The following is a 27,901-nucleotide window of genomic DNA, read 5'->3' as shown; positions in this document are numbered from 1 at the left end:
GGGCTGCCCCAGGTGATCTGGAGGGGCGCCTGTCTTTTTCCGCACACTGCTTTTGAAAACAACCACCTTACAAATTGAGATCACCTTCCACCATGAATCCTGGGGAGGGGGCGGGACATGCCCTTGGCCAGTGGGTGGTCAGACCAGGCCTGGGTCCCAGGGCTTGCCGTCCTCACTGCAAGCCCCCTTCCCTGTCCCAGGTGTCCCCGGGATGGTGGCTGCATGCAAGAAGAGAAGCCCAGTCAGCATCCCGCTCCCTTAACCTCGCGGTAGGGCAGGTGCGGATCGTAGTGTCTGGAACTACAGAAACTTCTGCTTTCTGAAAAAGACTCCCTCCACTGTCAGGACCTGCTCTGCGCCTGGCACCAAGCCCCAGCTCCCTGCACTCCATCGCGAGAACCGCTGGGTCTGCTATAGCATCCACCTCCTCATGGTTTCCAGCACCCGGCATCTCCTGCCTGCCACGGGAATTCGGATGAAATGAACACCACAGGCCGACCCCACAGCACACCCAGGTGTTCTGTAGGAAGGGCCAGCAGGCTGGGCACTTCTCCCCTCCTGTGCTCCGTGGGGGTCCCCTACACCCCGGGGTCCCTCCGTCCCTCCCAGGCTTCCTGGCTCTTGTGCAAACCTACTCACTCCCACTCTAGTGTAGTAACGAGTCTAGGCATTGATCTAGAAATCCTTTATTTACATTTTCTCTTAGAAAAAAAATATATAGATCTGGTGCCCTGTTGATTCCTCAGGTTCAGGAAATTTATGGGAAGGTGAGAGAGGGCACAGGGCCGCCCCCTAAGGCCATCCATCGTCCATCAAGGGCTTCTGCTCATCTGACCCCAGCGCTGGGCTTCCCTGAGATCAGCCCCAGGGCCCTGGGTGACAGACACCATGCCAGGCCTGGGGTGGAGTTGGCAGGAGGGGCAGGGACTGAGAGGTGTTGGGGCAGTCTGGCCATCAGGAACTGGATTGGCCCCATGGGCAGAGTGGAGAAAACATGGGCCAGAGACTTTGTCCTGGGGTGAGGACACCATTGTCTCAGGCTCCAGGAAGGGGTCCTGCCGTGGGCCACTGGGACAGACACAGAATAGGCATCTCACATGGGGGCCAGGTGACTGCAAGGACCAAGGACCATTAGCTGTTTTCTGTGAACCACCTGAGCACCACATCCTTGTTTTCCTTCACCCACTTGATGTTGGCCTTGGTCTTCTCCAGGGCTTGCTCCAGAGCTCGGGTGGCTGAGCCGAAGCCTGTGTCCATGTTGTTCTTCTTGAACTGCTCCAGCTGCCAAGGAAATGAAGATTCTCAGCCTCAGGCTGGGTCTCTAACACAGCATGAGGGGAGGGCGGCCTAGTCCTCTGTCCTCCCTGTCCACATTAGGGCCCTTGCAAATGGAGAAGCCACGGTCTGTTCTCCAGGAAAGGGCTGGCCCTTCTCTGTCCCTGGGATAAAGTCCTTATCTAGGGCAGAGGTGAAAATAAGCACAGCCTCGGGGCTCCTGGGTGGCTCAGTCAGTTAAGCCCCCGACTTTGGCTCAGGTCATGATTTCATGGTCCGTGAGTTCGAGCCCCACAGCGGACTCTGTGCTGACAGCTCAGAGCCTGGAGCCTGCTTCAGATTCGGGGTCTCCCTTTCTCTCTGCCCCTCTCCCACTCATGCTCTGTCTCTCTCTGTCTCTCAAAAAAGTGAATAAACATTAAAAATTTTTTAAATAATAATAAAATAAATAATAAAATAATAAATAAATAAATAAGTCACAGATGAAAAGATATATTAGTACAGGAGGTTGCAGCCGGGACAATTAGGCAAGAAAATGAAATAAAAGGCACCCAGAAAGGAAGAGGTAAAACTATCTCTATAAGCAGATGACATGATTTTTGTATTCAGAAAAATCCTAAGGAATCTACCAAAAACAAAAAAAACCCAAAAAACTATTAAAACTAACAAATTCTGCAAGGTTTCAGATGGGCAACATACAAGATCATACTACATTTCTACACACTAGCAATGAGACATACGAAAATGAAATTAAAACAGTCCCATTTACAATAGCATTAAGAAGAATAAAAGACTGAGGAATAAATTTGACAAAAGACATACAAGACTGGTAATGTTGAAAACTACAAAACACTGTTGGAAGAAATTAAGAAGAACTGAATAAAAGGAAACAATACCCAAATCGACCCAAATCCGTGTTAATGGAGTGGAAGATTTAATATTATTAACATGGGAACGGTTCCTAAATTGATCTACAGATTCAACGCAATCCACATCAAAATTCCAACTGCCTTTTTTTGCAGAAATGGACAAGCTGATACTAAAATTCATAAGGAAATGCAAGGGACTCAGAATAGCCAAACAATCTTGAACAAAGCTGGAGGGCTGACATTCCTAAACTCACTACAAAGCTACAGTAATCAAGACAGTGTGGTATTGGCTGAAGGACCGACAGATAGATCAATGAAATACAATTAAGAGTCCAGAAATAAGCCCTCGCATTTACAGTCAATTGATTTTCAACAAGAGTGCCAAGACCATTCAGTGGGGGAAAGAATAGTCTGCTCAACAAATAGTAGTGAGACAATCGGACAGCCACATGCAAAGGAATGAAGTTGGACGCCCATCTCACACCATATACAAAAATTCAGCCAAAATTGATCAAAGTCCTAAATGTAAGAGCTCAAATAGTAAGACTTTTAGTAAAAAGCAGGTATAAATCTTCATGACCTTGGATTAAGTGATCGTTTCTTAGATATGCCTAAACACAAGCCATAAAAGAAAAATTAGAAAGCTGGACTTCATCCAAATAAAAAAAAAAATTGTTAAGGTATGGAAAGACACTATTGAGAAAGTAAAAAGGCAATCCACAGAATGGAAGAAAACATTTGCAGATCAGGTATCTAATAAGGGTCTAGTGTCCAGAATATATAAAGAACGCTTACAACTCAAAAATGAAGAGACAAATATCCCAATTAAAAAATGGGCAAAGGATTTGAACATTCCTCCAAAGAAGACATATGAATGGCCAATAAGCACATGAAAAGATGTGCAACATCATCAGTCATTAGAGAAATGCAATTCATACTATCTCACATCCACAGAATGGCTATAATTTAAAAGGAAGGAAGGAAGGAAGGAAGGAAGGAAGGAAGGAGGGAAGGAAGGAAGGAAGGAGGGAAGGAAGGAAGGAAGGAGGGAAGGAAGGAAGGAAGGGGAAGGAAGGAAGGAAGGAAGGAAGGAAGGAGGGAAGGAAGGAAGCGAGCAGAGGGAGGGAGGGAGGGAGGAATGAAGGAACAAAGGAATGAAGGAAGAAAAGAAACGTAAGTGTCCAAAGACATAGAGCCGTGGAAAGTACATTGGTGCAATTACTTTGGAAAACATTTTGGCAATTTCTCAAAGAGTTAAACATAAAGTTACCAAATGATCCATCAATTCCCCTCCCAGGTGTATACCCAAAAGAACCAAACACATATGTTCACTCAAAACTTTGTACATGAACATTCATAACAGCGTTATTCATAATAGTCAAAAAGTGGAAACAATCCAATGTCGATCGACTGATCAGTGGATAAACAGATGTGTTACACCCATACAATGGAATATTATTCAGCCATAAAAAGGAGTGGTACCCTACCACATGGATGAAACTCCCACAAAAGGCCTCATATTATATGATTCCATTTCATGAAATATCCAGAATATGCACATCCATAGAGACGGAAAGTAGATTAGTGGTTGCCAGGGGCTGACAACAGAGGACTGGGGAGCGACTGCCACAGTTTCTTTTGGGGGGTAATGAGAATGTTCTGGAAGTAGATGGTGGTTATGGTTCTACACGCTTGTAAATATCCTGAAAGCCACTTAACATGGCGAGTTTTATAGTACATTAATTATATCTCAATTAAAAAAATAGATAATATCAACCTAATACAATGAGTTAACTTTAGCTTCTGATTCAAACATGCATATCACTGCAAAATGAGTTTTAAAAGAAACAACCTAGAAGGTTTAAAATGGGCCAGATAGAGGGACACATGGGTGGCTCAGTCGGCTGAACATCCAACTTCAGCCTCACGGTTCGTGAGTTCAAGCCCCACCTCGGGCTCTCTGCTGTCAGCACAGGGCCCTCTGCAGATCCTCTGTCTCCCCCTCTCTCTGCCCCTCCCCTGCTCTCTCTCTCCCTCAAAAATAAAAACAAAACAAACAAACAAAAATGGGCCAGGCAGAATATGATACGTAAAGAACTGTTCCTTTTCTTGGCTTTGCTAATAACATTGAGATTATCTTTTAAAAATTCCTTTAAATAGGACTAAATCATAGACAGGTGAACTGTATGATATTAGTGATCCCTGCTTGAAAATTCTCCACCCCCAAAATAGAACCGGCAAAACACTGGTAACTGTTCAATCTGGGTAATGGGTAGGTACGTGGAGGTTCACTTATATTATCGTCTTCACTTTTTGCCTATATGAAAGTTCCAAGATGAAGTTTTCTGATTGAATCGTCACCATTTGAAAAGCCTGGATACTGGGTTCTACTCCTGAAACCAATACTACACTGTGTGTTAGCTAACTACATATTTATTTAATAGTTAAATAAATAATAAATATTGATTTAATATAGAGAGAAATTAATTAAAAATAAATAAATAAATAAATAAATAAATAAATAGCTAGCTAGCAAGCCTGAATACCCAGCTTCCCCTGCAGGTGAGGAAGGCCTGGCAACGTGGAGCCCGGGCTCTCCTTGACCACACCCAGGGGGCGCCGGCTGAATGGTGGTCCTTTTAGACTCACGATGGACCTCTGGATGCTGCCCCAGGGTCCCGGGCTTCTTACCTGCTGCAGCTCGAACTCAGTGGAGAATCGTCTGGTCACCGCCTGGATGAGGTTGGAGAAGGAGAAGGAACCAGTGCCATAGCTGTGGGGACAGGAGAGAGAAGACATCGTGAGGGGCAGAAGAAGCAATGCTCCGTGACTGGCAGGTGCCATTATACCTTCGCGTCTGCTCTGCGACTGTCCCCATCTTGGAGGTGAGATGAAATGACACACCCAAGGTGATACCCCGAGGGACACGACCGCAGGTTTGATCTCAGTATCCTTGCTCCCCTGTCTCCAGAGAAACAGACTTTCTTTGCCCCAAGTGGGAGAAAGGACAGCCCATCCCCTGCCTTGTCTTTCCATGTTGGCCCTCCCCGCCCTCCCCCGCGCCTGACCACAAGCTGGGTTAATTTTTCAGCACTCCTAGGCGGTGTCCACAGCCCCCCACCACGCTCCAGCCCTGCGGTGTCCCATGCACACAGACACACGGACCCTTCCCTCCGCCCCCCGGACACCCCAGCCTTGGCGGGCACTCCTCCCAGCAGGCTCCCCCAGACTCACTCCTGAAAGAGTTTCTTCCAGTTGCTCTGGACAAAGTCCCAGGCCAGGGTTTGCCCGACGACGTTGCTGGAGATGCTGCTGAGAGTGCTGGTGACATCTTGTTTCCGGATGAAGTTAGGGTCCAGGGTATAACTCAGGAACCTGTGAGGGAAGGATGCTGGGTTAGTGACCACTTCCAAGGGCTGTAGTCAGATGATATGAGACAGAGAACCCAGGAAGGCAAAGGATCCCCTCCCCCGCCCCCGCCACCTCTCCGGCATCCTCCTAATGTCCCTTCAGTCTACTGAGGGTTGAAGACCTCTTCGTCCTACCTCCCTCTCACAGGTGGGACACTGAGTCTCCCAGGCAGGGTCACTGGCCCTGCCTGACACGGACCTGGTGCCCGATGGATATGTGATGACTGATGATGAATGAATGAAGACAGGAAGGAGTACCAGAGCCGGGAGCCCTGTCCCAGGCACGGCAGCCACCTTTGTCTTTGACGCTGAGGGAGGCTCTTCTTTACTGGGGTCTGGGAGATGACATACAGGTGGCCGGTGGGAGCCAGGAGCTTGGGGCGTGCCCCGCTGGACATCCAAAAGGACCCAGGCCCAGCTGCAACAGAGCCCTCGGCAGAGAGGAAAACTGAGCTTCTGTCAACTACCGGCCAAGAAGCCAAAGCGGTTAAAAGTGTGGGACGGAGACCCAGACGTGGGTTCAGATCTTGGCTCCACCACTTACTAAAGCTTCTGGACTTTGGGCAAGTTGTTTTCGCTTCTCTGAGCCCCAGTGTCCTCCTCTGCGACATGGGGGCCCCACCGCCCCACCACCCCACCGCACAGGTTTGTGAGGATGCCGTGAATGAGAGGCCCGGCTGGTTCTTGCTCTCCCACGTGGGGTCCCCCGTGGGGAGGTGAACTCACGCGGCCCCGTCGGGCCCCGGTCCTCACCTGTTCAGGATCCAGACCTGGTTGCTGCAGGCCAGGGCTCCGCGGAGTTTGTCAGCCTCGTTCACCAGTTCAGCCTTTAGGAACTGCTCCCACACGAAGTTCCACTCCTCCTCGCCGCCCTGGGCAATGGCATTGCAGTACACGGTGGACCGCAGGTTGGGGTGGATCCTGGCGAGGGGTGAGAGGGTCAGGGCAGGGAGGCGGGGGGACGAGGGTCTGACGAGGACACGGCTGTGGGCTCTAGGGATGGATGAAGGTCAGGGGAGGAGCGGGGGATACACTCACGGGTTGTTTTGGGGGTTCTTCTTCCACTCGGCGAAAAGAGTCGCGGCCAGCTTCTCACACTCAGGAACCCCGTAAGAGCAGGCGGTGCTGACGGCGTTAATCTCGCTGTACCTGCCCCACGGGTGACACTCTGTCAGCATGCCCATGGGCCGCCCAGCCCAGACTTGGGCAGAGACACCCCCCTGCCGACACACAGCTCCGGGAAGGATGGCGGGGCCCGGGCTCTGTCTGAGGCTGCTCACTGGATCCCCTAAGTGGCTTTGTGCCTTGGGCAGCCCAGGGACTTAGAGGACTCCGCACAGGCTGCAGCCCCTATCTGAACACCGAGAATCTGAATGATCAAGACCCTGAGGGGACCTCAGAGTTTCAGTTGGGTCCTTTGTACAAAGAGGTCAGATGGGCTCCCAGGCCGCACAGAACCTCAGGGCAGGCCTCCTCCTCCCGCCTGGTGGCCCCGGCCAAGAGATGGCCTCCAGAGGACACTGCGGGGCCCTGCCCTGGACTCCCCAGGTCAGGGTAGCTGGGCCGCCCATGGCCTCCAGAAATAAGGAAAGGAGAGAGGCTCTTGGCTTCTCAATGGTCCACTCACTGGTCCATGAGGGCTTGCGGGTGATCAGTCCAGTTTTTGGTGACTCTTTCGAAATGATTGAAGAGGGGCGTGACCTGCTTCTTCAGGTACCTCTGGGCAAAAGAAAACACGGAGAGCTTTGAAGGCAAGACTCCTGCCAGGTCTTTCTGGAGTCCCTGCAGCCTCTGACGTGGGTGTAGGTGCAGCAAGGGCTGCTGGCTACGGAGGCAGAGAGGCCGGAGGCTCAGGGCCCTGAGGGAGCCAGCAGGGCCCAAAGGGGCCCGCACGGGCCAGGTTTCAGATCACTGGCCCGAGGCTCTCCTGCCTGAAAGCCTCAGTCAGCTCCAACACTCCTTGTCTGTGTCACCAGTTTTTAATAGTGTTGGGTTCCCACCCCCCACGCTCCACCACCAACCCCGGTGGTGAGTATTCCGTGTCTACTGTGAAGAGTGTGGAAAATACAGAGCAGCATGTGCAGAAAATGAAAACTGCCCAGGAGCTTCCCCAAACTGATTTTCAAATTGGTGAGTTTACCCCTTCTTCCCGCCCCCCCCCCCCCATCTACCCAGCAGATCCATCATGCTGTCTGCTGCCCTTTGCCCCCGACACTGGAATGTAAGTTCTGCCTCCTGTTACTAACACCCTTCGCAGACTCGGGTTCAACACGGTCGATCGTCACGGGCCCCAACCGGAATCCACGTCCAAACGTAAAAGGAATAAACCTCCAAGAGCCAAGAGAACGGAAAGGGAAAAAGAGTGGATGAGATGCCCATGCAGTCAGGAAGCTGCAAGGTGGGGAGAGGAAGGGAGGGACGGGACAGAGTCACAGTGCGGGCCCCGGGGGCAGGGGTAGGGGGGTTGGAACCGGAAGCAAGGCTTGCCCAGACAAGGCTCAGACTCAGAGGGACAGGTCTGCAGGAGACAGGGGTGAGGCGGGGGCTGAACACAGGGGGAATGAGTCCAAGTCTGCAGCGGGAGTAGTTGAACCCCCAAGCTCCCACTTCCCTCCTTGCAGCAGGGCAACAGCACCCCCACAGGTGAGGCTGAATCAGTGGGGCTCAGAATCAGGGGGCCCCAGACATAGCAGAAGGGTTGGCCGACTGAAGAGGTGAAAGTTTATATCCTAACTGGAGGTAACTCTAGTCAGCTTCTTTTTCCCCTGTGTCCGCCAGTCGTAGAAAGTGGGCATCACCAGCCTCACTATACAAGATAAAGGGTGATTCCCTGGTCTCAGGGAAACACACTCATGGATACTATATATGTGTGTGTGTGTGTGTGTGTGTGTGTGTGTGTGTGTGTGTACATTTTTAGTAAATTCTATATTCAACATGGTTCTTGAACTCACAACCCTGAGATCAAGAGTCACATGCTCAGAGGTGCCTGGGTGGCTCAGTCGGTTAAGCATCTGACTCCTGACATTGGTTCGGGTCACGATCTCATGATTTGTGAGATCAAGCCCCACGTCAGGCTCCAAGCTCAGCATGGACTGGGATTCCGTCTCTCTCTCTCTCTCTCTCTCTCTCTCTCTCTCTCTCTGCCCTTCTTCCACTCACATGTGCATGTGTTCTCTCTCTCAAAATAAAACACTGGGGCGCCTGGGTGGCTCAGTCAGGTAAGCATCTGACTTCGGCTCAGGTCATGATCTTATGGTTTGTGGGTTCGAGTCCTGCATCGGGCTCTGTGCTGACAGCTCAGAGCCTGAAGCCTCTTCGGATTCTGTGTCTCCCTCTCTCTCTCTCTCTCTCTCTCTCTGCCTCTTACTACCCCCCCTCCAATAAACAAACATTAAAAAAAGATGTTTTAAAAATAAACATATGATACAAGAAACGCCCACAATCTGTAGCCGAGGGGGCTACAGGAGGAGGAGGAGAAAGACACATCGGGACTGAGAGAAGAGCCCACAAGCTTCCAGAAGGGAAAAAACAGCCACGTTCAAAGAACCAGAGATGAGCAAGCCTCTGAGCTTCTCAACAGCAGCACGAGAGGCTTGGCATCAGTGGAGCAAGGCCTGAAATTGTCTGAGGAATAGTAGCTTCCAACCTAGAAACTTCTAATCCCAGGTAAATTCTGGGTCCAGTGTGGTGATGGAATAAACACATTGTGCATGATCTACCTCCACTCTTAGGGACACTTTCTCAAAAATTCCTGGAAAAGGTGCTCCACTATGGGAGAGAAAACTCAAGGAAGAACCCACTGGTTCAGGAAACATGAGATGCCACACCGGGGGAGAGCCTCCCATTTGGGGGAGGGGTGGGGCTCAGCCGCAGTTCCAGAAGGGAGCACATGGACTGCGGGCTCCGGCAGGGAGGGATGCCTCTAGGAAAATGCAGCAAATCTAGCATATGCCCTGATGACGTTTGTCCAAGATGTATAAAAAAAGGGGGGGGGGACATAAACATAGTAGTCCATGTGGCTCAGCAGAGAATGATATTTAAATAACCACAATACTGGGGCGCCTGGGTGGCTCAGTCAGTTGGGCATCATCTGACTCAGGTCATGAACAGGTCATGATCTTGTGGTTCGTGAGTTCGAGCCCCGCCCCGGGCTCTGTGCTCACAGCTCAGAGCCTGGAGCCCGCTTTGGATTCTGTGCCTCCCTCGCTCTCTGCCCCACTCCCGCTCACGGTCTGTCTGTCTCTCTCTCTCTCAAAAATAAACATTAAAAAAAAAATTTCAATAACCACAATACAGTAAATGCTGAATACTGAGTTGATCAAATATTGTGACTTAACTACATCGGGAGGATGGAGTAAATCCAACGTAGGCAGGTTAAAGAGTTAAAATCTCACTTGCCATCACACCTCTTTCAACATCATAGGAAGTGCACGAGAAAAAAAAAATTTTAATTAAAAAATGACCTCTGCGAATGCCAGCTGGTGCAGCCACTCTGGAAAACAGTATGGAGGTTCCTCCAAAAACTACAAATGGAACTACCCTACGACCCAGCAATTGCACTACTAGGCATTTATCCAAGGGATACAGGTGTGCTCTTTCGAAGGGACACATGCACCCCCATGTTGATAGCAGCACTATTGACAATGGCCAAAGTATGGAAAGAGCCCAAATGTCCATCGATGGACGAATGGCTAAAGAAGATGTGGTATATATATACGATGGAGCATTACTCGGCAATCAAAAAGAATGAAATCTTGCCATTTGCAACCACGTGGGTGGAACTAGAGGGTATTACGCTAAGTGAAATTAGTCAGAGGAAGGCAAAAATCATATGACTTCACTCATATGAGGACTTTGAGACAAAACAGATGAACCTAAGGGAAAGGAAACAAAAATCATATAAAAACAGAGAGGGGGACAAAAGAGAAGAGACTCATAAATATGGAGAACAAACAGAGGGTTATGGGAGGGGTTGTGGGAGGGGGGATGGGCTAAATGGGGAAGGGGCACTGAGGAATCTACTCCTGAAATCATTGTTGCACTAGATGCTAACTAATTTGGAAGTAAATTTGAAAAAATAAAAAATAAAACAAGTTAATTAAAAAAAAAAATGATCTCTTCAAGTTTCATCTAATGGCTGCATAATATTCCATCAATGGATATCGTAGTTTACCTAACCAATCTCCAACTGTTGGACAATTGTTTTGGGTTCTTTTTTTTTTTTCTTTTGTAAATCACCCTGCTGAGTTTCTCTCTTATCTCCCTCATGGGAGCCTCAACAAATAAATTTATTTATTTATTTTGAGAGAAAGGAGGAAGAGAGAGAGCAGGGGAGGGGCAGAGAGAGAGAGGGAGGGGGAGGGAGGGAGAGAGAGAGAGAGAGAGAGAGAGAGAGAGAGAATCCCTAGCAACCTCTGCACTGTAAGTGCAGAGCCCAATGCAAGGCTCGAACCCAACAAACCATGAGACGGTGACCTAAGTCGAAACCATGTTGGACGCCTAACCGCCTGAGCTGTCCAGGCGCCCCCGTCTGTGTCCTTTCTCGGCCCTACCCAACCTGCTCGCCTTTCCAGTACCTGTTCCCTTCACCCTACATCCCTCTTGCCACTCTGCCCACCTGCTCTCAGAAAAGGACCCGGTGTCCTGTCGGCCCGAAGGGTGCCACCGCTCCAGACAAAATTTCTAGTAACTCCCTAATGGTGCATTTCTGGCACCGGGCAAATTGGGCCTCGAACCCTGCCCTGCCCCCCTGTACCTTCATGGGGCCGTAGACCTCAGAGCGGTCGAACATGAGCTTAAAGTAGCTCAGGCTGCTCAGGGCGGCCTGCCAGGGCATGTACTCGGTCTCTTGGATCAGGAAGAGAGTGTTGTTCAGCGCCAGAGTGACGGGGACCTTTTGGGCACTGGGGATAGACACAAGGGCTCAGGTAAGCATCCCCATTAAGCCCAGTCCCCACTGAGGGGGCCCCAACCCCTTCCTGAAACCTGAGAGCCCCAAATGAGCCAGCTCCAACGTTCACTGTAGATGGGCCTGGGGGTAGGTAGGGGTGGGGCCGGGGACGGGGGAGGGATGTGGGACAAGGTCAGCTCAGGCCCTGTCCTCACCCACTGCCAATCACATTCCCCTGTGTATTATCCCCATTTGACAAATGGGAAGCTGAGGCTCAGAGAGGCAAAGTGACTTGCCTAAGGCCACACAGCCCATAAGAGACAGAGCTGAGATGCATAAGGACAAAAAACCTCTGCTCTTTATTCTGCCCACCTCTTCTCTGATTTGCTCGCCCCCCTGTGCCTTCCTCCCTCCTCCTCCTCAGACCATCTGTGCACCTGTGGTTCATAAATGTCCGTGTCTGTGGGTGACATCACCTAAGTCAAAGAGCTTAGCACCTGCTGGGAACACAGTAGGTGCTGAATAAATATTTGTTTATCCATGCTGCCTCTCTCCTGCTCTGTCCTTCCCAGACTTTTTGTAGCATCTGCCATGGCAGGCTGGCACACAGTTAATCCTCAGGAAGAGCCTGGTGCTATAAAGGACACTGTGGTTTTGGAGTTGGCCAGACCTGTGTCTGGCTGTCACGGGCTACAGAGTGACCCCAGGTAAAGCACTCAGTCAAACTCTGAGTCTCGGATTCCTTATCTGGGAAAAGTGGGTTGTAACACTAGCAATCTGCAGGGGTGTGGGGGCCCAGGGAGGGGCGCAGAGAAGCACAGGGAGCCCATAGCAGTGTGCCTGGGTCTGTCGCTGTAGAACAGCACTTGCCCAAGTCACCAGGCCAGGGACAGGCTGGGCCCCAGGAGGAAGGGGGCACTCACCTCGCCAGGTTGAAGGCATCGTGGATGACTTGAGCCCGATTGATGACAGGAATGACCTAGAAGGGGTGACACAGCGCGTGACCTCAGGCTGCTGCTGGGGGCGGGGCGGGGGGGCGGTGGGCAGGGACAGGGCCTGGGGCAGGGGATGGGGGCTGGCGGCCAACACTCACCGACAGGTCTGTCTGCAGCTGAGTTTGGATCTTCTTCCAGTTTTCATTGTCATAGTTCACCAGGTAGTAGCCCGTCACGTTGAGGTTCAGCAGAACCCAGTCATTAGCTGTGGTCTTGAACAGGTCATTCTGGGCTGCGGGGAGAGATCAGAGCTAGGTGGGGCTGCTCAGAAGGCCACAGGCTGACCCTTGGCCTGTCTTTCTCCAGGCCTCCCATGCAGCCTGGCACCGGCTGGCCCTCAAGCCTCAGGCGATGCCAAGGGAAGGGGGAGGAGAAGGGGCGTAGGTAGGACTGGGCTGCCAGGCCAAACTCTGCCCTCAGAGGGACCAAGTGCCATCTCTGCCCCTCGGTGCCCTTCCTGTCTCCCACAGGCTCCACGTGGCTGGGCCAGTGACCGCAGCCCGGACTTCTCCATCGGCACAGCCTCAGGACACCCAGACCGACTCCACAGGCTGCCGCTCCTCCTCCCTCCCTCCTCCTCCCCTCTTACCCCCCCCCACCCATCACCTAGTGGGAAGCCCAGGCAATGCCCGCCCCCCGCCAGTCAGCACCCCAGTGCTGCCCCTCTCTGCCCTCCCTTCCCGCCTTGCTCCCGGCAGCCAGAGGGGGCCGTCCGCTTGCCACTTCCCACCTGCCCCAGCTCCTCCTGGCCGGAGGACACAGCCATTGTGTCCTGCAGTCAGCAGGGACCTTGGGAAGCAGCCTTACCTTCAGGGCACACCTCTGCCCTAGCCACAGTCCTTAGTTCTCTCCTGCCTCGCACTTGCTCTTTCTTCTGCCCCCACGAGCCTGGCTAAGTCCTTTTCTTCCTCTAAGACTCAGCTCACCTCCTCCAGGAAGCCTTCCCTCACCTCTCCGTGAAGTTGAAACTTCCTTATTCCTGGCTCCCTGCCCCATGCCCCAGCAGCCTGTACGTGCCTCTGTTAAGGCATCCAACACAGCTCTAGAAAGTTTTAGCTGCTTATCTTCCTTCTCTCCAGCTGCAGTTTTGGCCTCGGCAGGGGACGAATTGCCTTGACCGGATTCCCCAGTACCTGGTGGAGTAGGGCTGTTTATACTTTGCGCCAGGCACTGTCTTAAACATCTCATGTGGGTTCTCTTCTTTAGTCCCCACACAACTCAACCGGGCCGCTATTGTTCTTAGCCCCATTTTATAAATGAGGAAATGGGAGACCAGAGAGGAATGGCAACCTGCCCGGGGCCACACAGCTGGGCGGCCGCAGAGTAGAGCTCAGAACCAGAGAAGTGGGCTCCATTTGTTGAATGAGACCATGAAGGAAGGCCATGAGGCCTGGCGGAACCCCCAGGACGTGGGCCGGGAGCTGGGGGTGTGGGGGAGGGGACGGCTGTCCACAAGGGCGGGGCTGGATTACTTTTTTCGACACCCGGCATCCAGTAGTGAGCCTGCGGGCTGCCGTTTCTGACAGAAGAGATGGGAACGATCCACAGGTAGCTGCAACAAGAGACCCAGATGCCAGGTGATGACAGCCGGCCGCTCTCGGTCACTGCCAGCAAAGAACAGCCCCGCCCAGCCTCCCAGTCTCTGCCCGGCTCCGTCTGGGCACTGAGCACGCCCCTCCCCCACCCCCCCATCCGGGGCCAGGTGCTGGGGCTGGGACCACGCCAGGTCAGGACCCACCACGGTCAAGGGACACCACAGCACCTGTCCTTCAGAGCCCTCACAGGACGCCCGCCTCAGTGCCCCCTGCTGCTCACTTGAACTGTGAGGGGCGGGTGACCACGGACTGGGGGTCAAGGAGGAAGTGCTGCTGGGAGATGGCGCCTGTCTGGGTGTCCACGGTGATGACGGGGAAGCCCATCTGCAGGATCCAGCGGTCCATGATGGCACTCACGGTGTCGGGCAGCTTGATGGTCGGCTGTTTGTCTACAACCTGGAGCACAGCGAGACGGTGCCCGGCCGTCAGTGGCCCGCCCAGGGCAGCCTCGGAAGACCCACCTTGCAGGGAGGCGGGGCCAGCGGAGGAGCCCGGGGTGGGGGTGGGCAGGAGCCTGGGTCCCAGCTCAGCTCGAACCTCAGAGGATGGGAGGGGAGGGGAGAAGGAGAGGAGGGAAAACATAGTCCGAGGCACGAGCGGGTGCAGAGACAGGGAGCAGGAGTGGGTGGTCTGGGGACGGGCTTAGGGCGGTCGCTACTGTCTTCTTGGGTCTTTTTTCATCTTTTTCCATGCACGTGCACTGCTTTAGTAATAACGGCAAAAAGCCAACAACATCTGTTAATGACTGAGAAAATTAAGACGGGAAAGAGGATAAAGAACACCAGAAGGGCACAGGCTGAACAGGGAGGGGAGCTGGGGGCTGCTGCAGAGAGAGGGGGGGCTCAGCACAGAGGGAGTACCCTGGAGGCAGGGGTAGAGCAGGCGTGGAGGAGGGCTCAGCTTTGGAGGAGAGGAAGGAGCGGGAAACTGAGGCAGGCGAGGAAGACGGTGGGTGTGGAGGGGAGGGACCGAGGCAGTGAGGAGCCCCCTGTCGGCAGGTTGTGGGAGGTCAGGGCAGGGAAGGGGTGCGGGGGAGGGGGACAGACCAGAAGAAAGAATTTGGGCCGAAGACCAGCATGGAGGGCCCTGGAGCCCGGCTGTGACTCTGAGACAAGGCCCTGGGTCTCCCCTCCCTGGTGGATCCGGGCTCGGGATTCTGGAGGGGTCAGTGGGGCTGAGGAGGGGTCGAGAAGGAGCCCTAAGGGAAGGGAAGCTCTGGGGGAAGATGGGGAGGGTGCGGACTCCAGCCGTACTAGAGGCAGGGGGGCCGGGGGAGGGGGCGGGGAGAGGGGCAGTCCGAGGGTCTGCACTGCAGGGGCTGCTTGGGGTCTGAGTGCACAGGAACGCAAGGCAGGGCGGGGTGGGAGGGTCAAAGTTCGTGCGGGGGGTGCTGGTGTGTGCAAATTCATGCCTGGGAGGGGCCGGTCGGGGCACAGGGCAGCCAGGAGTGCTGAGTAGATAGAAAGACTTGCTCCAAAGTTCCAGGCAGAGGAGGGCTGGTTTCCTCACCTCTAAGACCTGGGGGGCTCCTCGGCTCCCATCACGGAGCTCACTACGGGCTGAGGCAAGCTGCCCATGGTCTTGACCCATGGTCTCACGCCTCCTGCAAGGAGCCATCATGGCCCCCACTTTACAGATGAGCAACAAGGCTTCAAATGACCCCCCTGGGCTGGTGAGCAGTGGAGCTGGACACATTCTAGTACACGTGTGCCACCCCTAGGGACTTAGGGCACCGCAGGACCCCGACACGATGGCTGCAGGGGGCTTGGCTGTCACTGACCTGCTGCAGGTGCTCCCACAGGTTCAGGTAGATGGTGTTCCCGTATTTATAGGTATGGAGGTAGGACTGTGGAAAGACAGGTCGCAGTGAGGGCAAAGCAGGTGCTCCCCAGCCTCCACCACTGAATGTCTGTGGCGACGCACCTCGGGGGCTGGAGGAAACCGCCCCCCCCCCCCCCCCCCGCCTCCATGGCTGGCCAAGGGGACTCACCGCTATGCCCATCTTGAACAGGTCCTCAGTCAGGAAGTTGGAGAGCATCCTGAGGACAGAGGCTCCCTGGGGGAGGGGAGGGGGTTCAGAAGGCTGTGCGGAGCCAGCCGGACCCTGGGCCCCCACCGGACAAGGGCAGATGCTCCCAGTGCCCTAGCTGTGTCCCTGCCCCTTCCACACGCCCTCCCCCCCCCCCCCCCCCCCGCCCACACACACACTGTCTCAGTACCTTGCTGTAGGAGATGGAGTCAAACACCTCGCTGATCTGGGCCGGCGTGTTGATCTCCGAGGCGGGAGTTGACAGCGGGTGGGAGGAGGCCAGGGCGTCCACAGCCATCACACGGTATACGTCGTTCAGCACCATGAGGTCTTTCTGCAAAGCCCCGCTGGGCGTCAGGAGACCGGCCCGACACGGGATGACCCGGGTCTTCCCCTCCCCCAGCCCCTCGTCCCCAGACCCCGGGGCCCAGGGCAGCCGGCTCACCAAATTCCACATGGGCTCTGCAAAGTCAGCACCTAGGTACTCCACGTAGGAGGCGAAGCCCTCGTTCAGCCATAGGTCATTCCACCACTCCAAGGTCACCAGGTTCCCAAACCACTGTTGGGGGGGGAAGGTCAGCCCGGCTGGCCTTGTGCTCACGGTCACCGGGTGTCCCCCACACGCCAGGCACCGGGTCGGGACTCCACCAACCTCGCCGTGACTCCCCTCTGCCATCCTGTCGGGTGGGACCCTCCTCCCTTCGCAGGTGCCCAGGGCAGAGCGGGGACTTGGGCCATGTCCTTTCCCTACCCTCCCTGGGAAGCAGGGGCTACCTGGTGGGCCAGCTCATGAGCAATCACGGTGACCACGCGCTCCTGGTTGCCGCTGGAGGAGGACTGCCTGTCATACAGCAGCGCACTCTCCCGGTAGGTCACCAGCCCCCAGTTCTCCATGGCGCCAGCGTTGAAGTCAGGCAAGGCAATCTGGTCTGGGGGTGGCATGGGCCAAAGCCATTGTCAGGACGGCCTCTGGGTGGGGAACCCTACCCGCCGCCCCCACCACAACGCCCCCTCACTCACCCGACTTGTTGAGCGGGTAGGGCGTGTCGTAATGTTGGGAAAAGAAGTCCAGGATGGGGCCTGTCACCTTCAGGGCATAATCGCCATGGCCCTGGCTGATTGCACTGGGCCGGGCCCAGATCCGGATCTGCAAAGAGGGTGGGGGTAGGTCAGGGGCCCCCCTAGGCTCCTGGTGCAGATGGGCCAAGCCGTGGGGATCCCAGGCTAGTAAGGGGGATGACTAGGTTAAAATGAGGGGCTGGGGGGTCTTTGGGGGGCTTTGAGCCTTAGGGAGGAGCTCTGGGAATAATAATAGCCACGGCCATCATCCGCTTGGCATCCATGCGTTGGGAACTCCCTTCATGAGGACAGACCCATTTTTCAGATGCAGAGACCGAGGGTCAGAGAACTTAAGACACTTGCCCAAGATCACTCAGAGCCGGGGTTTAAACACCGGCCTAACAACTCAGGGGCTGAGATGGGAATTAATAAAAGAGGAATATCCGTCAGGCCAGAGCCAATCCCGGGGAAGGGCCGACAGGCCCAGCTTCTTACCAGGACGCCACTGGGAGCTCTTGTCTCCACATATGAGAACTCACTAACGATGTAGGCCAGCAGGTAAGTAGACATTATGGGTGTGGTTTCGAACTCGGTGACTTTCCAGGTGGTATTTTCAGCAAACGGGACGCTGGGGCCTGGGCATGGACCGTTCAGGCATGTGGAGATGCCTCCTCTCCCCCACCCTGCATCCCAACCCTGGGCTGCCTTCTTCCCAAGGCTGTGTGTGGCCCCTGGGACAGACCCGCTCACCTCTGGGCAGCATGTTGGACAGGGCCACCCAGTTGTTGGGGTGGATGATGGTGATGTTAAACGTGGCCTTCATGGCGGGCTCGTCAAAGCACGGGAAGGATTTCCGGGCCTCTGTAGCCTGCATATGTGTCGTGGCCAGCACCCTGCCCAGACCGGGGTATTAGAGGGTGTGCTGGCAGAATGCCTGCACCCCGTGAGGGTGGGCAGGGCGGGGGCTTCAGGGCGCCGCTGGGCATGCGGGAGAAGGGCATGTCGCTGGGCATGAAAGCCTGGTCCGGCTCATCCCTGCCCTCCCCGCCTCCCCCAAACAGCCTCTGGGCCCCGACAGGCCAGCTCCTATGAGAGAGCAGAACTCCTTCAGGAGTCGGGGTCAAAGTCCCGGCAGGATCCGTGCCCGAGTTAACTAGGAGGCTTTGGGCAAGTTTCTCTCTTCTGAGCCCCAGATCTCCTATCTGCCCGAGGGGTTCTTTCGCCACTTGCCCCCGACTCCCTCGTGGGGGGGGATGGACGCTCCCCAGGAAAGAGCCGCCCCCCTGCCCCTGGCCCCCGCGGATGGAGTCATGGCCAGCCGAAGGCTCCAGGCGGTTCCGAGGCCCGCAACCCAAAACCTTCCTCGGCCCCCAGGACCCGGCTCTGCCTCAGCCTCTAGGACCTGCCCCACTGAGCAGACGCAGACGCAACTTACTTTTTGACACCGTTCTCCATGTACTCGCTGCGGTAGAAGCCCGCCAGGTCGTCGGCCAGCTCCCCCTGGAACTCACTCTTCATCTCGTACTGTCTGCCGGCCACCAGCGGCTCCTGGAGGTGCACGACCAGGTACTCGGTGAGCTCCACCAGCTCCGTCCTGACGATGACAGGTTGCGGCTGGAAGCCCCCCACGCCCGACAAGGCCACCATGTGCCCCTGGTGGTTGGTGTAGTTGAGCCTCTTGCTGTGGATGATGACGATGTTGGTGGACTCCTTGCACGTGAAGCGAACGATGCTTGTGCCCGTGAAGACGTACAGGCCCTTATTGTTGGGGGTGAGGTAGGGCCTCAGCGTCACGTTGTAGGAGTCGGGAATCAGCGTCTTGGGTAGACGGTAGACGTTCCATGGCTTGCTTTGGTCCAAGGTAGTAGCCACGGTGGTGGTCGGGCCCGTGGGGGCCGCCGTGGGGGCCGCCGTGGAACTCTCGGTGCTCCTGTTCTTGTCCTGGGAGTACACCACGGACAGAGCGATGATGGTGCACACGGCCGCCACGCCCAGGAGGATGGCCAGGATGCCCACAGGCTTGGAAATGTAGAAGCCCTTGGCCATGGTGAGGGCAGGGGGGGAGCTGGGGGAGGTTCAGGACGGCGAGGAGCAGGCGCAGCGTCTGGCCAGACTTATATCCCTGAGGGGCAGGGGGAGGAGCCCCACAGCCCACAGATTGGGCAAAAATTAACCAGGGCTCAGGCAGGCAAAGGTCAGTGGGCTGGCCAGGGGCGCCCTGTGCTCGGGCCCTGGAGAGGCTGAGATCCAGGAACAGTGTGCTGGGGGTGCCTGGTGGGGAGCAAACAGCGTCCGGTTACAGGCTGCAGGAAGGAGGGCTGACGGGCAGGCAGTGGGTAGAGGGAGCGGCAGGGCCGGGTGGCATCGATCGGCCTGTGCCCCGGGACAGCGGGGACAGAGGAGGAGGACCGAGGTTAGAGTCTGCGAAGGACTTCCCAGGAGCAAGAAGGAGGAGATACAAGGGAGGAGAGGATCGGTTTCTGGCTTGGGACAAGAGTGCCTTGGGTCACCCCTGTGGCTGGATCCTGGCAGGGTGCCCGGGGCTCGTCGGCGACAGGGGCCCAGCCCTCCCTCGATTCTTTCAGAGCAGGGAGTCCTTCCAGGTTCCCCCTCTCACCCCTTCCTGCCCAAAACTTCTATCTCAGCCATCGGCATACTGAGGGGAAAGAAAGATGTTTTGCCATGTTTTTTTTTGTTTTGTTGGTTTTAAAATGTATATTTATTTATGAGAGAGAGGGAGAGAGAGAGTGTGTGTGTGTGTGAACAGGGGAGGAGCAGAGAGGAGGGGAGACAGAGAATCCAAAGCAGGCTCCATGCTGTCCGCACAGACGAACCGTGAGATCATGACCTGAGCCCAAGTCGACACTTAACTGACTGAACCACCCAGGAGCCCCTGTTTTGTTTTGTTTTGTTTTGTTTTGTTTTGTTTTTAAAGAAAGGAGGCTGGGGGCGCCTGGGTGGCTCAGTCAATTAAGCGTCTGACTCCTGATTTTGGCTCAGGCCATGATCTCGCGGTTCGTGAGTTCAAGCCCCGAAGCAGGCTCTGTGCTGACAGTTCGGAGCCTGTTTGGGCTTCTCTCTCTCTCCCTCTTTCTCTGCCCCACCCCCACCCTTGTCAAAATAAATAAATAAACGTTTTAAAAAAGAGAGAGAGAGAGAGAGAAGAGGCTGGTGGAGACTTAACCTCTTCCCTGCTGTGATCTTGGGCAGGTAACTTTCTCTTTCTGAGATCTCTCTCTTCATAAATAGATAATAGCATTCACCTCTTGGGTTTGTTGCACAGATTTACTGAGAAAACACGTTAAACTCCACATAATAGACCTGAAACATCGTGCCCTTCTTCCCCACTCAGAGCTCGGCCAGGCCTCTATTCCCATCCTCAGTGGCAACGAAGATCTCACTCATCATACTTAATAAAATAATGTTCGTGATCTTGCCATCCAGCAGCCCAGTGACTCAGACCTTGACCCCTCCTGACCCTCACCTCCACATCCAATTCTACCCTCATCCTCTGATCTGATCATGTCCTTGGTCAAAGTCACTCTCCCTGTTTAAGTAGACACCACTATACTCTCATGGACTCACCACTTCCGCTCGGGCCCCCTCCAACCTGTTTGGCCCAAGAATTGGGTCATTTTTCACCACGGCTTACAACCTTTCTGGGTCTCCTGGCTGGCTCAGTCAGTGGAATGTGCGACTCGAGCCTGGGGCTGGGAGTTCAAGCCCCATGTTGGGCGTAGAGATTACTGAAACATAAAATCTTTTTTTAAAAATTTAGTCAGCTTTCATTCCTTCTTTCTTGTTTTTTTTTTTAATTTTATTTTTTATTTTTTAAAATTTACATCCAAATTAGTGAGCCTATAGTGCAACAATGATTTCAGGAGTAGATTCCTCAGTGCCCCTGACCCATTTAGCCCATCCCCCTTCCCACCAACCCTCCGGTAACCCTCTGTTTGTTCTCCGTATTTATGAGTCTCTTCTGTTTTGTCCCCCTCCCTGTTTTTATATGATTTTTGTTTCCCTTCCCTTAGGTTCATCTGTTTTGCCTCAAGTCATCATATGAGTAAAGTCGTATGATTTTTGTCTTTGACTAATTTCACTTAGCATGATACCCTCCAATTCCATCCACGTGGTTGCAAATGGCAAGATTTCCTTCTTTTTGATTGCCGAGTAATACTCCATCGTATATATATGCCACATCTTCTTTATCCGTTCAGCCATCGATGGACATTTGGGCTCTTTCCATACTTTGGCTATCGTCGATAGTGCTGCTGAAAACATGGGGGTGCGTGTGTCCCTTCGAAACAGCACACCTGTATCCCGTGGATAAATGCCTAGTAGTGCCATTGCTGGGTCGTAGGGTAGTTCTATTTTTAGTTTTTGGAGGAACCTCCATACTGTTTTCCAGAGTGGCTGCACTAGCTTGCATTCCCATCATTCTTTCTTTCTTAATGTTTGTTTATTAATTTGAGAGAGAGAAAGAGAGAGGGTGCGGGGGGAGGGGTAGAGGGAGAGGAAGAGAGAGAGAATCCCAAGCAGGCTCTGCACTCAGCGCACATAGGAGGCTCGATCCCACCACCGTGAGATCATGACCTGAGCCGAAATCAAGAGTGGATGCTTAACCGACTGAACCACCCAGGTGCCCCCAAAATAAAATCCTAAAAACGAAAACCAAAAAAACCCTTCCTTCTGTTCATAACATCCAGACTAAATTTTCTAAAAGGGACCCACAAGTTCAGCTGCCCATTTCCCAGACTCTTCTGTCTCTGTCTCTGACTCTTCCCTTCTGTCACGGTGGTCCAGCCACTCTGGGCTTCATCCAGCCTCTCCACCACAGGCCCTTTGCACATGCTGTTCCTGCTGCCTGAATCACCTTTTCCTCCCTCTTTCCCCACCTATGTCCTAGTCATCCTTCAAGTCTTCCTCAGAGAAGCCACCTCAACCTCCCTGACCAGGTCAAGCCCCCACCCTTGCCCGGGGAGCACTGCCTGCCCCCTTCTCTGCACCTTCCTCCAACCATGGCAGACAAGCAGTATTCTTGCTAGGGCCAAATGCATCCCAGGGCTCACATACGCCTCCTCCATCAGCTTGTAAATTCCCGACGAACCTCATGTGGCTGGCACTCCCCGCCCTGGCTCGGGTCTGCCATCCCCTGAGCCTGGGCGAGGGCTTCGTAAGTGAAGGGACACAGAGATCAGTTCACTCTCGTGTAACTGCCAGAAGGAATGACTGCCACCGTCATCTGGCCAGGGGACGCGAGGTCTGAGTGCAGGGTCTGCGGGGGAACCCTGGGTGCCCACCTCTCAGACTGAGGGAGTTCTGAGCCCTTGGCATTTCCCTCCTTCCACGGAGACCCGCCGACAGGGCTCTGGCCTGGGCGGTGTGGACCTCCCACCGCCACGGCCGGGAGCCACCCCCTCAGGCCTAGGCTGCGCTAATGGGAAGCCAAGAGCCCAAGAGAAAGCTCCAGCTGGGGCATGGTGACAGGGAACTGCGGCTCCCAAGGGTGACGTGTCACGTGCTCCCGATCTCCTACCATCAGGACTAGGATTCGCCTAGGGAGGCCATCTTTATCGTAACCCCGGAGGCTGGCATCCAGGGCCACGTGTCCCCCTGAACTAAGTTTCACTCTGTCTCCGACTGGGCCTGCAGCCCCCTCCCACCTTTGTAGCAGAAAGTCCCGGCAGCCCACTTGGCCGAGTCCCTCCTCCAAACAAAATCCCTCCTCCTCCCGCCCGGCCCAGTGTGGTCTCTTCCTGTTTGCTTTGGACACGGACCACAGGCCCAGCTGGCTAGAATCTTTACCCTTTTGGAAAGAGCCTCCAGTTTTCAAAGCTGGTGCGGCAGGCAGCCTCCTGCCCTGTGATAAGGGGTCTCTGCTCCGGGGGCTCAGAGAGGGCATGATCCGTGGCTCCCACCTGCCATTCCACTGAGAAGCCCCCCCATGCCGTGGCCCAAGCCCGGCCGTCTGCACACCCCACTGGGTCGTGGTGGCGAGTACCCAACCTCACCCAGCCTCGCCACACGCCTCAGCAGAAGGATCTTCCTTTCCCGCTAGAACCGGATCTCCGGCTCCTTCTTGCCTGCGGAATGAAACCTCAGCCCTTCTGTGAACTGCACCCTCTGGCCTCTCCTCTTTCCAATGTATGGCTCCAGCCACAGGCATTTCCCACACCTTTCCATACCTCGGCGGCTTTACTCATCCTGCTTCTGCTCCTAGGAGTGCCTTTCCCCTCCCTCCTGTCCAACTCCTACTCATCCTTCAAAGCCCAGCTCACATGTCACTGCCTTCTCGTGCCTGATGGCTCCTCTCCCCTCAGAGCTTCACTGGCCTCTGGGTCACACTTCTAACACAGCACTTACGAATAGGCCAGCTTTGTGTCCAAAGACCTGTCCCTAGACCTAAGCCCCCTGAAGGAAGACTCTAATTTTGTAAACCCCTCCATCACGAGCACAGGGCAGGAGCCCAGTAAATATTGGCTAAATCAATGATAACGCACACAATCCTTGCCATGGCTTTTAGGTCTGGCGTGATCCAGCCCCCAAGGATTCTCCGGTCTCATTTCAGGCTTTCTTGTCCTGTCACCCCCTGGGCTCTGCCCACTGGCCTCTTCCTGTTCTCCAAGCCCACCACATTCTCCCTCTTCTAGCCACATACTGCAACCCCCTCCCCACCAGCAACAAGCTGTTCCTTGGGGCTGGGAGGCTCCTGTCTTTCCCTCACCCATCATCCCGGAGGCTCACTTCAGGGCTGCTGTCCCAGCACAGCCTTCCCAGCCCCCTAAAGACTCTGAGCACCACGGGGATAGTATCCCCCACACCAGGCAGGCACCTAGCACAGCCAGCAGGTGACACATGTTTGTGGAATGGATACATCACTAAGAAAACGAGACCGTGGTTAAAGATGGAACTCAGGGGCGCCTGGGTGGCGCAGTCGGTTAAGTGTCCGACTTCAGCCAGGTCACGATCTCGCGGTCCGTGAGTTCGAGCCCCGCGTCGGGCTCTGGGCTGATGGCTCAGAGCCTGGAGCCTGTTTCCGATTCTGTGTCTCCCTCTCTCTCTGCCCCTCCCCCGTTCATGCTCTGTCTCCCTCTGTCCCAAAAATAAATAAACGTTGAAAAAAAAAATTTTTTTTAAGATGGAACTCAGTGTAATTCGGACACTCGATCCTCAGGGCAGATTGCCCCCCACGCCCCATACCTCACCTTCTTCTTGGGCTCCTGGGTCATGCGTACAGACCAGCTTTGTGAGTTTTGCCAAATTTTGATCCTCTCGTGTATTATTCACTTAATATCTTTCCTTAACTCCATCCACTACTTAACTCTACTTCTGGGCAATAATGACCATGAACTCATGGTTAGATGTGTCATCGTTTTTCCGATACACATTTTAATTGAAGATTATTGGCTTAAAACCTACTCATCCAGGTGGCCCCTAAAATCATCTTGCATAAGTGCACTCACTCTGGAAATCCTTGTTCCACCCTGTGTGATCCTGGGGGTGGTGTTCCCTGCGGGCTGTCTTTGGAGTGGGACCTTTCTGCAGGGGAGCAAAATGTGTGTTCCTTCTACTGTTAATCTCTTTTTTTATCTGTTTATTTATTTTTTGAGTTTGCTTTTTGGGAGAGAGAGAGAGAGATTGAGCAGGTGAGGGGCAGAGAAAGAGGGAGAGAGAGGATCTCAAGCAGGCTCCACACGGTCAGCACAGAGCCCGATGCGGGGCTCGAACCCACAAACTGTGAGATCATGACCTGAGCTGAAATCAAGAGCCGGACACTTAACCGACAGAGCCACCCAGGTGCCCCCTTTTACCATTAATCTCTTGATGGGGGAGAAGCTGAGGACCTCCAGCCCCATCTCAACCAAAGCAGCCCTCCTATGGCTATCTATATTTTGGTCTAGAGGACAAAGTTTCTTCTAAATTAAAAAGAAAATAAAATTAAGGTTGACAACTTGGAGAATATTTAAGCCATAGCCACACGTGTAGGAGACCTCAGCTAAACAAGTAAAAGTCACCTTTGTCTCAGATGTGGGGGTACAAGCTGCCTCCTATTCAAACATGGAAACACCAGGAGCCTGGGAGGGGGCTTGGTGGGGAGACCCCAGGACCAGCAGCCGGGTGCGATCTAGGCTCCCTCACAGACCCCTGGGTAAGCCGCTTCTCAGTGCTCGCTCAGTTTCCCTGTCACCTGCAGGGCTGGGCAGGCTGGGTTCTAGGGACAATCTGAAGCCCATCTGTCTGTCCCGAAGGAACAGTGAGTGGGAGGCAGGGACACAGCTAGGGCCCCAGCACAGGGCACGCTCTGGCCCCTCAAGGCCCTGGCCTACTCCCAGACTTCCGAGGCCTCAATCCACAGCTGCATGAGGCTGGGTGTGGGCCAGCCCCCCAGGGTGCTTCCTCTGGGACCATCAGACGTTGTTCATCCTGTGAGAACCTCAGAAGGGCCCTAATGGGAAGTCAGCTCCTGCTACAGATTTCTAGCCCCATGTAGGGCACTCAGGAGGGAAGGAGCAGAGAGGCCTTGTGGAGGTGTGCAGTGGGGGGGAGGGCACTCCGGCCTGTGGCTCTTGCCTGGCAACTCCTATCTGTGTAACTGAGCACCTACTGTGTGCCCCACCAGGATAATCACCACCAGTGGGCTGCTGAGGAAGCCAAAGCGCCGACAGAGATTAAGTGACTCGCCCAAGGTCACACGGCTAGTTAGTGGCAGCTTTTACAGGCTCAACTACGTAAGCATCCTCCCAACCTCCTACCCCGGCCCCCACTGGCTCCTGTGCAGTGCCCAGGAAATGTTAGGGACCCCGGGAGGAGACAAACACCTTTTAGCATAACAACACATGATAGACAGCAAGTTACAGAAGGCAGATCTGGGCAGGATGAAAGGTCTGACCGTCAGGTGAATGGTGTCCCGTCTGGATTTTCTAGGCACAGTAGGGGGCAAGGAGCTGCAGTGGCTGAGAGATTGAAAATTTGATGGAAGCCAGCCTGAGGGCTCTGCAAAAGGGCTAGGAGTCCCAGGCCTCCAGGACAGGAAACTGGGGGGGGGGGGGGGGGAAGGGAGGGTGCTTCTAGAAAGTGGAACTTCTTGGCAATAGGTTAGCGCTGGGGCGCTGCCCGCGGGGGCCTCTGGCCCAACCTCCATGGGTGCAGCTGAAGCCACTGTAGGGTTGTTGATGACAGACACCTAGGGTTGGGACCAGGCAGGTGGTGATGGCTGACGGCTGACGCGGAGGAAGGCACCAGGGGACTTCAGTGTGAGTGGCTCGCCCACCTCCCCTGCCATCCCTCAGACCGTCCAGGAGCCCCCAGCAAGGGGGCCTGGACCTTCCACTAGAGCCACAAGCCCTGGAACCACGCCCAGTTCCAACCCCCACTCCCCCCCCCACCCCTTCCAATGTGGGGACCCCTGCCGTCTCTCCAGAGTGCTTAGCAATAAAACTTCAGGGGCGCCTGGGTGGCTCAGATGGTTGAGTGTCCGACTTCGCTCAGGGCATGATCTCACGGTTCGTGGGTTCAAGCCCTGGTCCGGCTCTGTGCTGACAGCTGACAGCTCAGAGCCTGGAGCCTGCTTTGGATTCTGTCTCTCCCTCTCTCTCTGCCCTTCCCCTGCTCCTGCTCTGTCTCTCAAAAATGAATAACTGTTAAAAAAAAGTTTCAAAAGCAAGCAAACAAACTTCAAGCAGAGGGGCTGGAGGACCTGACTTAGAGATGTGGGAGTGGCAAGAGACTGGGGTGGGGGAGGTGGGAATCCAAGGAGGGGGCTGGGCTGCCGCACTCAGCTGGGCCTGTTCCCCACCTGCGAAATGGAAGCAGCTTAACCTTCTTCTGCAGGTGGTCTAGCCTTAACTCCAAGGCTTCACAGGGAAGCGGGTGAGCGGACCCTAAGATCACAGCAGGATCTCTGCCAAAGGCATTCCTAGCACTTCTGGGGGCGGGGCCCGGGGACGGGGCAGCAGGCACCCAGCCGGGCCACCGAAGTGCAGCAAGGAGTCCCTGAAGCAGCCCGAGAAGCTGGCCAAGGAGGCGGCCGAGAGAAGGCACTCCAGCAGAAGTGGAGAGAGAGGGGCAGGACACACACATCAGGAGCTGAACACGAAGCCGCGGGGAAGGGCCCCCTGGCCACAGGTGGAATGAAGAAATCTGGCCCAAATAAGCCCTTCCTGTGCCTGGGGCCCTGGCGATCCTTCATTCCATTCCTGCTGAAACATCTGGGTCCCCTGCCACAGCATCTGCTGCCACCTACATCTAGAGCGAAGGGTCGTCCTGGAAGCTGCTGCACATTTAGGAATAATCTTTTGTAAAAAGAAGAGGAGGAGGAGGAGGAGGAGGGACGGGAGAAAAGAAGAGAAAAGCAGAAGAAAACAGAAAAGAAAAAAGACAAGAAAGGAAGAAAAGTTTTCGCTCTCCCTGGGCCTCAGTGTGCCGGACGGAGAAGGGGGCGTCGGCAGCAAGACGTGGGGTCCTCTGCCGGCGTCGCGGTCCCCGCCTCACTCCTGCTGCCGCCCCGCAGCCCCTCCGCGTCCGCAGCCCCGCCCCTGCAGCATCCCGCACCTGCCCCGCCGGCTCGCGGCCTCCCACCCTCCCCACGGCCCCGCCGCCGCCCCGCACCCTCTGCGCGCCCGCAGCCCCGTCCCCGCCCCGCACCCCCTGCGCGCCCGCAGCCCTCCACCGCGCTGCACTTGCCCGAGGGACCCGCACAGGCGCTCGACCCAGGCCGGCTGGGAGCCTCCTCCCCGACGACGTCCAGGAGCCAGGCCGCCACCGAAAACTGCCCCACCA

At 54.9% G+C, this 27,901-nt stretch overlaps 1 protein-coding gene across 1 annotated transcript; it reads right to left on the bottom strand.

Annotated features, from left to right (window-relative positions):
* Positions 1-670: 670 nt before the first annotated feature.
* On the bottom strand, positions 671-27,901 carry ANPEP (alanyl aminopeptidase, membrane). The gene is made up of 21 exons (XM_053223549.1): positions 27,806-27,901; positions 18,558-19,393; positions 17,873-18,015; positions 17,618-17,757; positions 17,084-17,210; positions 16,838-16,992; positions 16,509-16,622; positions 16,254-16,397; positions 16,025-16,090; positions 15,815-15,880; positions 14,255-14,430; positions 13,912-13,991; positions 12,538-12,671; positions 12,368-12,423; positions 11,310-11,457; positions 7,182-7,273; positions 6,593-6,703; positions 6,308-6,475; positions 5,379-5,519; positions 4,836-4,917; positions 671-1,281 (listed from the first exon to the last, which is right to left on the bottom strand). The coding sequence occupies exons 2-21, from the start codon at positions 19,166-19,168 to the stop codon at positions 1,132-1,134; spliced, it is 2,904 nt and encodes a 967-aa protein (XP_053079524.1). The 5' UTR covers positions 19,169-19,393; positions 27,806-27,901; the 3' UTR covers positions 671-1,131.

The sequence above is a fragment of the Acinonyx jubatus genome, chromosome B3, assembly GCF_027475565.1.
Source record: "Acinonyx jubatus isolate Ajub_Pintada_27869175 chromosome B3, VMU_Ajub_asm_v1.0, whole genome shotgun sequence".
In the NCBI taxonomy this organism is placed as follows: Eukaryota; Metazoa; Chordata; class Mammalia; order Carnivora; family Felidae; genus Acinonyx; species Acinonyx jubatus.
The sequence above is the reverse complement of the archived record's forward strand: the minus strand, read 5'-3'. Positions and strand labels throughout refer to the sequence as shown.

What these genes read in the sequence shown, in the direction of transcription:
- ANPEP (XM_053223549.1), bottom strand. Translation starts at nt 19,168, where the DNA reads ATGGCCAAGGGCTTCTACATTTCCAAGCCTGTGGGCATCCTGGCCATC. An exon ending in CTACCCGCTCAACAAGTCGG is followed by an intron (nt 16,993 to 17,083) that starts GTGAGTGAGGGG and finishes TGCCACCCCCAG; the next exon opens with ACCAGATTGCCTTGCCTGAC. An exon ending in AGCTGCAGACAGACCTGTCG is followed by an intron (nt 12,424 to 12,537) that starts GTGAGTGTTGGC and finishes CACCCCTTCTAG; the next exon opens with GTCATTCCTGTCATCAATCG.